A 12,892-nucleotide genomic window follows, 5' to 3' on the forward strand; every position below is an offset into this window, starting at 1 on the left:
GTGTTAATGGGACTAGGAGCTCTTAAAATAAACAAATCCCCTGAGCCGGATGAGATCCTCCCAATGGTACTCAAAGATGAAAGAAGTTATTTACAAACCGCTAACAAAGATCATGCAACAGTCTCTTGACCCAGGGGTTGTACCGACAGACTAGAAAATTGCAAATGTAAAACCGATCCACAAAAAGGGAGACAAAACCGAACCAGGTAACTACAGACCAATAAGCCTGACTTCTATTATATGTAAACTTATGGAAACTATAATAAGACCCAAAATGGAAAATTACCTATATGGTAACAATATCCTGGGAGACAGTCAGCATGGTTTTAGGAAAGGGAGATCATGTCTAACTAACCTGCTTGATTTTTTTGAGGATGCAACATCGACAATGGATAATTGAAAAGCATATGACATGGTTTATTTAGATTTCCAGAAAGCTTTTGACAAAGTCCTGCATAAAAGATTAATTCTCAAACTGATGAGAGGAGAAACCTCAAAATGGAGCGAGGTGACCAGTGGAGTACCACAGGGATCAGTATTAGGTCCTATTCTATTCCTAATCTACATTAATGATTTAGATTCTGGTATAGTAAGCAAACTTGTTAAATTTGCAGATGACACAAAAATAGGAGGAGTGGCAAACACTGTTGCAGCAGCAAAGGTCATTCAAAATGATCTAGACAGCATTCAGAACTGGGCACACACATGGCAAATGACATTTAATAGAGACAAGTGTAAAGTACTGCACGCAGGCAATAAAAATGTGCATTATAAATATCATATGGGAGATACTGAAATTGAAGAAGGAATCTATGAAAATGACCTAGGTGTTTATGTTGACTCAGAAATGTCTTCATCTAGACAATGTGGGGAAGCTATAAAAAAGGCCAACAAGATGCTCGGATATATTGGGAGGTGTTGAATTTAAATCAAGGGAAGTAATGTTAAAACTTTACAATGCATTAGTAAGACCTCACCTAGAATATTGTGTTCAGTTCTGGTCACCTATTACAAAAAGGATATTGCTGCTCTAGAAAGAGTGCAAAGAAGTGCAACCAGAATTATCCCAGGTTTAAAAGGCATGTTGTATGCAGACAGGCTAAAATAATTGAATCTATTCAGTCTTGAACAAAGAAGACTACGCGGTGATGTGATTCAAGCATTCAAAATCCTAAATGGTATAGACAATGTTGCCCCAGGGGACTTTTTTGACCTGAAAAAAGAAACAAGGACCAGAAAAACAGAAAATAAACCAAACAGAAAATAGGAGGCACTTTTTTACACAGAATTGTGAGGGTCTGGAACCAACTCCCCAGTAATGTTGTTGAAGCTGACCCCCTGGAATCCTTCAAGAAGCTGCTTGATGAGATTCTGGGATCAATAAACTACTAACAAACAAAACGAGCAAGATGGGCTGAATGGCCTCCTCTCATTTGTAAACTTTCTTATGTTCTTAATCAAATCGATGGGTCTCTTTTGACTCCAGAACCCATGCTTTCATGACTCCTCTTCAAACTCTGAAACTCTTTAATAGTAACAGCTCAGTGCTGAAAGTGACAGCCTTGGCAAGGTGGCAGACCTGGGCAGATTCCTTGTGACAAAGCATTACAACATTACCTACCGTTATAAAGTGACAGCCTTGGCAAGGTGGCAGACCTGGGCAGATTCTTTGTGACAAAGCATTACAACATTACCTACTGTTATAAAGTGACAGCCTTGGCAAGGTGGCAGACCTGGGCAGATTCTTTGTGACAAAGCATTACAACATTACCTACTGTTATAAAGTGACAGCCTTGGCAAGGTGGCAGACCTGGGCAGATTCCTTGTGACACAGCATTACCTACTGTTATAAAGACAGCCTGCCTCAATTTAAACAGCCTGATCCTAATTGAAATGGCACGTCAACTGGACAGATTACCATGAAAGATGCACAACTAGTACCTCAGTCCAGCTGCTTCTCTAGATTTTAGCTGAGTGTGAATTTGTTTTTGCCACATACATTTAAACAAATACTTAGAATTTAAACAAAACCTCTTCTTTTTCTAATGCTGATACACTCGCAAACACACCCAGAGATGGAAATATCACTTCTACTGCTATGTTTTACTGCGAGCTTGATTAGCCACAGTGTGTAGAGGTAAAACAAGCTCAGGTGGGTCTTGTTAAACTCATAGATAAACCAGAATGAATCAAACTGCTATGCAATGGGTCCATTTCCATCCTGGCACACACACACACACACATTTTAATGAGCAGCCGCTGACAGGTGGGTTGACTCATTTATTAAAAAACAGAAACAAATCAGCTGAAAAGCAAGTCTTTCATGAGAAGAATGGGTTTATGAAATTCAATAGGAATTAGCCATGTTAGTTCTACCCATTCCGAAGTCTTTCAGTGAGCTGTATTGTAACCTAGATGAACACATAGATGTCCTACAGTACTTCAGCTGAGACACAAAAACAAATTAAAGGATTTATCTAAAGGACTCAAAGGAGAATAGCATGTTGCTCCTGTATTCCACTTTTTTCACGGTCAATCAATCCATCATATGGAAATGCAAAATTAAAATGCACAATGCCTGTCTCCTATCTCACTCATCGACATCATGGTTACAAGTCAGAACAGCCTGTGTAAACTGTTTTTACTCCAGCTGGTTTCCATTTCCCTTATCGTTTATTACTCTGTTGTGTAGATAAACAACAGTGAGACCCTGTTTTTATTTTCTTATTTAACTGAATGAGATGGACATATTGATATTACTAGTCTGGAAACCCTTTGTACGTATATCAAAATCAATGTAGCAATTTAGGAGAAATCAGGGTAACATGATTTGGTTAACATTAGGGAAGTCAATGTCAAGGCCAAGGTCACTCGAAATATCTCTCTCTAGAGTGTTTGTAATACCTACAGATTTTCATCCAATATGACAAACAAACAGTGTCTGGGGTACAAGCAATTCATTCGTCAGTAATGGAAACACAAGCAATCCACAGAAGCACCCTGCTCACAGGGGAGTCATTTTAAAAGAGCTACAGCGACTGCAATCAGCCTCTGCTGAAACACATAGTTTTGAAAGTTACATCTACTGAAAACTATACAGTAACATGTGCAGGAGCAGCTTTCCGTTTGCTTAGGCTTTCTTTAAATAATCAGTCTAGATTTTAATTTGCCCTGATGTTTCTGAAGATCAAAAACAAGTAAAAAAAATAAAAATCATAATAATTAAACAAAAAAAAAATAACACTTCTTTATTTTCCTATCTGCAACACGCTTTCATTTCAGCTATTAGTTTTCCTGGAGATATTGTCTTTGTTGTTATGGTCTGAAAGCTCTCCAGTTTCTTTGTTGAACAGCTGAGCTTCTCTAAACCCTTGGATTGCATTTTTCTTAAGGTAAGGCAGCATTGCTTTTAGCTAATCTGTCAACACATTGGATATGAAGCCAGGGGGTGCACTTAAAATCCAAGATAATGCAGCAACCACAAAAAGGTCACTTACGTACGGACATAACCGCTGTATGCAGCCCCAGGAAGTTGCCTTTGGGAGCAGTTGACCAAAGCTTCAGGTATGTTTTTAGGTTGTCACAATGATACTCGGTTACTACCTGACGCTATGAAAATGAAAGGGACAAGTCAATACCAAAACTAACTGTCGATTTAAAGGGATCGCTGCTACTAAACCTTTTTATTATTATTTTTTTCTTCCCAAAATGATCGTCTCTAAAAGGTTCTTTCTGCTGTACTGGGACTGCTGGTATAAATAAGATGGCTGTTCTATTTAGGACACAGGCTTTTATCCTAATGTGTTTGATATTGGCCTGTACCCAAGTCTTCCTAGGCCTTCTTGATTGATTCATTTTAATAGGATTTTCCATTCCATTTCTAAAACAGCACTTAAAACTGTATTATTTTAAATTATTTAGAAGGCTCATAATCCTCTGCATCATTCTTGTAACAAAACACTGGAAACCCTCCAGGTATAACCCTATGGGAGGTGAGGGTTGCAGTTCTAATATGGCAGTTCTATACTATTACTCTTTATGCATTGTAAAAGCACACACCGCATGTCTGGATTTCAAGGTGTTCAAGACACAGAATGGCTCCACATACAGTAACAGGCACCAGTGACAGTGTTGCTCACAGGATAATAAGCAGGTTAATGCAAATCACAACAGTTGTTATTATTTTTTATTTTATAGAGCTATCCCACACTGAGATAACAAGAGCCTGTACCTACAGTGGCGGCCATTCAGGATTCAAACATGGCCTCAATCTGGTCCAGAAATGAGTACCGTCATTTTGCCTCATGAACCACTGACACCTGTGCATGTTCTCTGTGACTTCACAGAAACGACCTCTGTGCTCTTCGCGTGCAGCTGAAACTCACCTTGTCACGAAGGTGGTGCTCTGCTGCTTCAATATTCAGGGGGTCATCAAAATTCAACAGATCCTTCAACAAATACAAACCACAAGTCAGAACTTTCAACAGGACAGGCAGGTTTTTTGTGATGATTTTTTGAGCAATCATTTCCGATGCAGCGGTCCTTACCTGCTGTAAAATTGACTGCAGCGACAGGAGGTGTCCCGAACTGGCAAACCCATAATTTACAATATGTAAAAACAAACTTATCATTCACAGCAATGCCACTGCAGCTGCACATCACTTTGCACACTATGGCTGGAAGCCAACATTGACCTGGGTATATACAGTATGATGGACACAGATTTACTTTACAGACATCAATAATGACAGACACAGTGTGCTGAATCTACAAAAGGTTTGTGCCACTCTCCTCGGTTGACGGCAAAAAACAATTTCAATCAGGATGTCAAGCTGGCTGGCTGGCTGGTTGCTGTCAGATGTGAATTTCTGCAGCAGCATCCTGCCATGGGGGGCAGTTGAAAATGGTTCTCTGTCATACCCTAGAGTGCAGCATCCTTCTGCTTCACTCAGTGTAAAGAGGCCAGAGCAAGGGCAGTACAGATATAAAGATGCTGTCTTGCCTACAGAGTGCAGCGCTGCAGGGTGTCTGGGAGAAATCCAGTCAACACAATATATTGCTTTTTTTATATATAACATGCCTTTTAACTGGACAGTATTTTAGGTCAAGAGGTAAAATGTATGGATGAAGACTGATAATCATATGATACAGATCGTGTTTGAGCTGAACAGTACTTGAAACAGTGGTGTACCTAACCCCAACCTGAAGAATTTAGCTTATCTTAAGATAAATCAATTTTCAGTCCCTTATAAAAGTTTGGCATGGTTCACTTGTTTATAGTGTGCATTTACTGTGATTCATCATGGTTTGTCACACTTCTTTGTTTGTTTACAATGCTTGCGTATGGTTCACAATGTGATGAATCATTACACCCCTAATGCTGTACTGGTGAACGCACAGTTCCGTAACACTTTGCTGTTTCCACACTGTATACAGTGATTCTCACAGTTACTTGCTCTAAATCGCATAGTTTTAAGTACTATTGCAATAGCTTTTATTCTCTTACTTACAGTAAATAATGAATTCAGTCCCCACACAACGTCCTGTAAAATAAAAAAAAAGAAATATGAATTGAATAAATAATGACAGAGAATAATACAATAAACAATGTAAACGTCAAACTCTCTTGGCATTAACAGAAAGCTGTATCCTAGGTTGAATTAGGAGAAATAATCAGAGGGTTTGGAAGACACTACTTAAATGTGTGGAAAACAAACACAAGTGAAAAATAATTTTGTGAACAGCACTAAAATACTCCTTGGGATAGATTCTTGAAGTTATTTACTGCAATTCTAAATGGGGGCAATCCTAAACAATTAGGGGGTACCACATACTGTAGTTGTCTGTATTATATTTTTACAATAGCATAACTCCCTTGGCAGTTTGAGTGATGCACGACAGGGTGCTTTTTTTTAGTAACAATATTTAAGAGTAAATTATCTAAAAAAATGTTTTAAAAAAGCTGCTGTCAAAAGCATTTCTCACATTACCAACAGGACCCATTTAAAAGCCTTAGGAATTAAAAAATCAATTCTAAAAAGGTTAATCCTTTCAGTTCAGCTGAATATCTTAGTCCTACTAAAAATGATGTGAACGCTGAAGAAGCTTATGGGAGCAAAGACCAAATCTTTGGTCAATATCCTGCAGGGCAGGAGGGAAGGTCACTCAAAGCACAGGTGAAGGGCTGATCTGCTCAGAGAACAGAACAAACAGGAGTAAATGCAGGCTGGTTTTGAGTGGGCACAAAAGAGCCTGCAGTCTCAGATCAGCCAGTATGGGTTTCTATAAAAATAAATAAATAAATAAATAAATAAATAAATGCAAGAAAATGGACAGAAAAACAGTTTAATTCAAATTCTAATTTCAAATGCAGAGCTATATAAAAAAAAAATACGTATGAGTTTACTTGCATCTATGCACGTATTACCCTTAAACCAGCTACAAGCTAGAAGCTCATTGTTGCACATATTTTAGTGGTCCAGCAGACCTATCAGTTTGGGCAAGTGATGGTTACTGCAACTGGAAGTGCGACTTTCCACAGCTTGTCACAGGAGCGCATAAGGAAAATGAGGTTTCCCTGAAACGCTTACAGCAGGAAAGCACTGCCATAGATGTGTTGCTCAGTGAGCAAAGGCACCTTGCTGTCATTGAGCACAACGAAAACGTGGGGAAGAATAGGGAGATTTTGAAGAGGCTGATCGATATATCAGCTGTTCTGTCTTGCATTCCATGGCCACCGTGAGGCAGAGGATTCTTTGGATACCTTGCGAAGCTTAACGACTTGCAGTTTCTGTTCTTGGCCTTCACCTACCGTAACATCTTCAGCATCACCGACATTCTGTACAATGTCCTTCAGAAAAAGGCGATGCAAACTGCTGCAATTCGCAAACTCAGTCAACAATTGCGAGGATTGGTGAACTGCGTTAAGAGCAGTTCAAAGAAGTGTTTAATTCTGCAGCCACTGCCCTCACTGACTGCCCTGCACAAAGGCCAACAAGGAAAGGATCCTCGAAAGTTTATGCCACTGTACGTTGAAATCCTCGATAACATCCTTGCCCAGCTTTCTCTCCGGTTTACTTTTTCTGTTTAGTTGCCACGATACCAGCAACAACAGTCAGTGTGGAACAAAGCTTCTCCTGCCTGAAGCGCATCAAGACCTACCTGAGGTGCACTATGAATTAAGGTCGTCTAACTGCACTGGCCACGATATCAATTGAAAAAGAACTGCTGTATTTCCTGGAGAAGCAACTGACCTGGTACGATGATGTAATCGCACGCTTTGCTTCAAAAAAAGAAAAACGGATCGACCTTCACTACAAATAAGGTTGGCATACATTTATTTATTTATTTTTGAATGGACATATACGCCAATGTCTTGCCACAGCATCACAAAAACTGTCTCACTTCGAATTCATTATTCTGTGATATTCAGTTTGTGTATTTATATTAGGTGTTCCATGCTGGTGTCATGTAATTAATTAGTATAAATTGAATAATATATTATTTTAGGCTCGATTTTGGCCCTTTATTTAAAGCAAATTTGTAAGCTGTGTTTATGTTGGTGTTGCTTTTTTAAATCAATGCACCTATTATGGCTACTGTTTATACTTCATATTATTATTATTATTATTATTATTATTATTATTATTATTATTATTATTGTTATTATTATTGTTATTATTATTATTATTATTATTATTTCCAGAAGGTGAGTTTAAATAGTTAAAAAGGAAAACCATTTAAAAGTGTGGTTTAGAGACTAAACTTAAACAAGAAGTCTTCAATAGATTATGTAACTTGAAACTGGATTTACATGGCTCGCACAACCGTACACATCCCCTATCGCAGTGCGGCTAAAGCCATTAAAGCCATCAGCGGTAACTTTGTGTTATTGCACCCTGATTTCCAAACTTCTGAAGCAAACAGGTTTGATTTTAATGTGTTGATTGATACTCGGCTGTAAAAATACGTAATACATTTAATTAATCTGTAGCCTGGCTTTTTTTTTCGTGATTTGTGCCTCACCAGTCAAAAAAAGTCACCGGCCGCTACCGTTTAAACATCACCTCCAGTCTAAGAATATTATTGCATCAGCAATAAATACTGCAAAAAAATAAAAATAAATAAATAAAGTGTTACAAGAAGAAATATGATGTGCTCCAAGCTGGCCTTCGTACTGTTTCTTCATATATTATTATTATTATCATCCGCGCCATGTGAACCCGTAGAGAAAAAGCATTTAGGCTTCTTTCAACAACAAGCAGCCTTGTTTTGTTTTTTTACAGTATACAGTAGATGCCGGTTATTAGCAACCCTGATAAAGACAACTTTCACTTATTAACATTTTCCTAGGAACCAATCCCATCCCAAAGACTTTAATGTTAATGGAATTCTGATATTAGCAACTGCATGCCGCTTACTGACAACTGTATTACTAGTTGTCAGTACTGCAAAGCGCACTTGCATGATTTATGCACATACTTCATGCAGCTTTTATAACACACTGACTTCACAACTGCATATTTCTGGCGGACTGAAACATGTCTGAAATGGCTTTGAAACTGACTACAAAGCTGAAGGTGGTACATTGTAAAAAGCAGACAACGTTGGACAATTTCTTATTTTAAAAGTGTGCTCTTTAGAATTGATTGTAAGTACAACACATATTTTGTATGTTTGCTTCACTCATTGTAAGGACAATTGTAGTACATCGTTGTGTGGTACTGCTTAAGCCTACTCCCTTTTTCTCTTTGTTTTACACACGCGTGAAGTAAACAGTTCTATATTTGGGTATTTTGTGTTTCTGATGTTCATTTTTTTAACACTAACATTTAAAAAACATGCATTTCAGTGCCATATTTGTACAACTACAGTATACATCATTGTTCCATATAAATACACTTGAAAACAGGGGCTTTTCGCTTATTGGCAACTTTCGGTTAATGACAACTTTTTTGCTGGGAACCGAGAGGTTGTTAATAAGCGGCATCTACTGTATATAAAAAGGACACCAAACCCATTATGTAGGACACCTTGACCTGCAGTATGTCTGGATGGAGTGTAAATGACTGATCTAAGTAACACACACACCACTGCCACTGTAGCTGTGGGCTGCAATCTCCAACTGCTATTAAAAGGCTAAAAGGACTATGAGGCCTCACAAATGAAGTTTCCAGGAATAAACTTGGTTTTAGCAGTATCAATGGGAAATGGTGTTTTTGGGTTCGCTGTACAGGAAATAAGTGGGCATCAGGGCTGAAACAATATGATAAATCACCCACCCGATTCATACCGTCCCCATTAATGAATCTTTGCTTTCCATCTGCACGACAATGAAAAGTGAGTTCTCCCTTGGCCCCAGTACTATAGCTCTATTCCTCTTGGTCCATTGACATGTTTATATAGAAAATACATTCTCAGCAGGACTCTGAGCAAGCCATTATAATAAAATGCTTCCACAGCAGGATAGGATAAATGTCACCCACCATTAAAAAAAAGAACAAACAACCAAGACAACTGAAACCAAATGGAAAGATCACAGGGAAGGTCATATAAATAACTGAACCCAAGGAAACTTGATACGGTAGCATATAACCAAAACAGAAAACTGGAAGACTGCTGCATTTAAATTAGAGGCTAGTGCCTTCTGCATTGGAATCCAGTGATTCACAATTTGCTCACACTCAGAAGTACCTTTAGTGTTCTTGTTGGAGCCCAGCCTGTACAGTCAATTGAATGTTCTCTGAGTAAACTGTAAGGGAAAAAAAAAACCCACATATTAGAGTCTGGTAATCTGAAAATACACTCATGCTGGTCATGATGACTATCCTTTGTTTTCCCAGTTCCTTCAGGCACTGTATAGAACAGTAGCTGCATCACTTGGTTAATGGCTATGCAAATAGTTATGTTGAAGAACAAAATCAGAAAAGAAGGAAACGCAAACCGCTTTCTACAGTTAGAAACGTGGGTGCCCAGTTCTGTGCTGAATCTGAAACTGTACAATGGCTTTCCTATATAACCACATATAAATATACAAATAAATAAATAATCCTGAGTTTCCTCATTTTAATCTTTCTGCAGTATCCTGGGGGTGAACTCTAAAGCCGCTTCACTGACTGCTGCCCTTATTAACTTACCTCTGGAAGCGTTTGATAAATATTAGAAATTATAAAGAGAGGAAAACAGCTACTGGGTGAATTTCTGGCAGTAGACGTTGTCTTCTATCTCTCTCTCTCCCTCTCCCTTCCCTTCCTCTGCTTAACATCACACAGCCCTGAAACAGCAATACGTCTTTCAACGCTGAACTCATTTTACCAGCCCCCTTACCCACGGCCAGCTTTCATAACTTGTTTCACAGCGAGAAAGACGTTATTACAACTGTCACATCCATTTTCTAAAAGCACAGCTGGGCTAGTTTTGACAAACTCAATGGGTTCTGTCTGCATAACTCATTACAGCTTCCGTTTAATTAAATTCACAGATAAAGGATTGGGATGGTTAATAAGCAAGGCCTCAGTCGGCACGCATTGCAGATAAAATTGAGGATGATGATTTACCTTAAACAGATTTCGCCTGTCTCTGTGATGTTTGGGTGCCATATTCTAGTCAAACACTTCACCTTAGGAGGCTGAAAGAAATCAAATAAGCAGCGTTGAAGGTAAACCCTTGAAAAAGGATGCGAGTCAGAAATAGCAATACATCTGCTGTACCTTTTTTTAATTTTCACCTATTTTTTAACCCAGTAAATTTAATTTGACAGACAAAAAGAAAGACTGCGACTTATTTCTTAAACCATACGCCAGCTTTGTTGTTTTATTATTATTATCGTCGCCTCTTTCGATGAAATAATAATAAAAAAATAATAACTTTTCCAGAAAAAAACCCTAACTTCAGCTATAGCATGATCAGCGAGCAGATCTAGCAAGCAGAAAGACTGCAGGGTGAGCCAAAGCAAAGCAGTTGAGCAAATTATATACAACTAGTGAGCAAAACATTATTTTTAACAGCTGCCTTTGCTTTGAGCTCAAGGCCATTCTGATTTTAAAAAATAAATAATAAAATTCACGAGAGGAAGTCATGCTTTTGAAAAAGCTGCTAAAACCACTCTCTCTTTTGATAGCAGAAAACAGACCTCCATCTCTTTTCTGTGAGTTAATTGGTACTGTACATCATTGCTGCTATAATCATCCTTCCAGGGTCAAACGGAATCTGTTGTTCAGTGACTAATTACCAGTTACTCATCCCTACCTTTACTTACCGTCAACTGTTGTGAATAGAAAGCAAAGTAGCATTTTGATTTTAATTGAAGGGGTTAGGGGAGACTAATTTGTTCCTTTTCAATATATGCAAGTCTAATTTTTTTTTTTTTTTTTTTTTTTTTAAATGGATAGTGTTCTGGAATCAGTCTTGCAGGAACATGACAAATGCAAATGGTCTCTACCATTATGTTATGCAGACCAAAAGGTATACACAGTGACAAACTTCATTCAATTCATTCAGTAGTTTCTCCGATCTGCATAAACTTCTAAAGCTGGGATACAGACCCAACAGTCTATTCTGGCAGGAGTAGACCCCAATTATAGTTAAACCATCGTTGTCCAATGAAAACTGATTTCACTAAACTCTTCATCAGCTCAGTTTCTGATGCCTTTTTCTCAGTGTCTTTTTTTAATGCTTTTTCCTCTACTTTCAGTACATTTGATGATGAAAAGATGGACAAAAGTACCCCTTAGGTACTCGTTTTGTGCTCGGGATTCATTTTATTTTAAGAGATTCCTGTGTTGAACAGACTCATTCATAGACAGATAACTAGTATGTCACATCTGTACTCCCTTGGGCTCACTGTAACATCAAGAATCAAACAATCAAACAAGGAAAAACTTTGCTAAATAAAAAACATTTTCCTATCAAGGCAGATCAGAGGGATTCCTTTCGCAGGACAAATTTGGAGGCACTGTCAGTTTTCCCTTTTGAAGGATATCGAAGCGAGGCCTCACGCAAGAAAACTGGCAGTGTGTTTCTATGTTAAGCTGTTTGCACAGGAGGTATGTTTTCACACAGTATGGCACAGATAAGCAACATTAATCCAGTTCAGTTAATGGACTTCTTAATTTAAAAACACAACATTTTCTTCTTAAAGGATTTGCAAATTCTTTATTGACTAATAATAACCGCCCCATACACTACATCCCCCTGAAAAGAATGATGCGTAGAATGAAGCAATGAGCAATTCTACTGCATGTACTACAGAGTTGAGAACGATTGCATTCACACAAAAAGGGTTAATATTGAGAAGTCTTTGACATTTTTACTGTCTGTCGCATTGCTGACCTACATACCAACTGACACAAGAGTATCAGTGACAGGGAGACTTAAGACTTTACAAGACAATCTGACATCCCCTTCGGCTGGGTCACCATCTTTGTAATTGAAAAGCAGTAATGCTTGGGTATCCTGGCTGCAATGAAACCAGCAAATCCATTCTCAGTCCCAGTCTGCCTGGCTTCATCACAAAGGCTGACAAGACCTTAGCAAATCTCTGTTCAAGCTGCATGTGCCGACACATACGCTTGAAAAGTCATTATGGAGGACCATTTTCAAATGAAAACTTTGTTCATTGTTTAAAAAGCAGAACTTTCAGGTTACCTATGGGTGCTCCGAAGCTTAGCCCTGAAGCTTTAAATTAAATGAGGCTGCACAGCTTCTGCATGAATACTGTATGCCATTCGGTGGTCATTGAAATGTAAATGAAAGCAGAAATCATCGATTAAACTTGGAATTTGCTAATGCTGTTCAGACACAGCACTTCCATGCCCACTTTGCATAAAATGAACAGCATTTCAGGACTTTATCCTAATTTTCAGATGCTATTCAGGTCTAATCATTGAGCTGC

General features: G+C 38.3%; 1 protein-coding gene across 4 annotated transcripts in view; it reads right to left on the bottom strand.

The window, feature by feature from the left end:
* Window positions 1-12,892, bottom strand: part of LOC117426447 (NEDD8-conjugating enzyme UBE2F-like) — a 48,514-nt gene that overhangs the window by 6,854 nt on the left and 28,768 nt on the right. For 3 of the 4 annotated variants that reach the window (XM_059034052.1, XM_059034051.1, XM_059034050.1), the window contains 4 exons: window positions 10,557-10,627; window positions 9,694-9,751; window positions 5,511-5,543; window positions 4,386-4,448 (listed from right to left, as the gene is read on the bottom strand). In XM_059034052.1, coding sequence (XP_058890035.1) covers window positions 4,386-4,448; window positions 5,511-5,543; window positions 9,694-9,751; window positions 10,557-10,627 — 225 coding nt within the window. Of the gene's footprint in view, window positions 1-4,385; window positions 4,449-4,547; window positions 4,695-5,510; window positions 5,544-9,693; window positions 9,752-10,556; window positions 10,628-12,892 lie in introns of those variants that run through there. The other variant, XR_009330600.1, reaches the window with a different exon arrangement.

This window comes from Acipenser ruthenus, chromosome 11, assembly GCF_902713425.1.
Source record: "Acipenser ruthenus chromosome 11, fAciRut3.2 maternal haplotype, whole genome shotgun sequence".
NCBI classification, from domain to species: Eukaryota; Metazoa; Chordata; class Actinopteri; order Acipenseriformes; family Acipenseridae; genus Acipenser; species Acipenser ruthenus.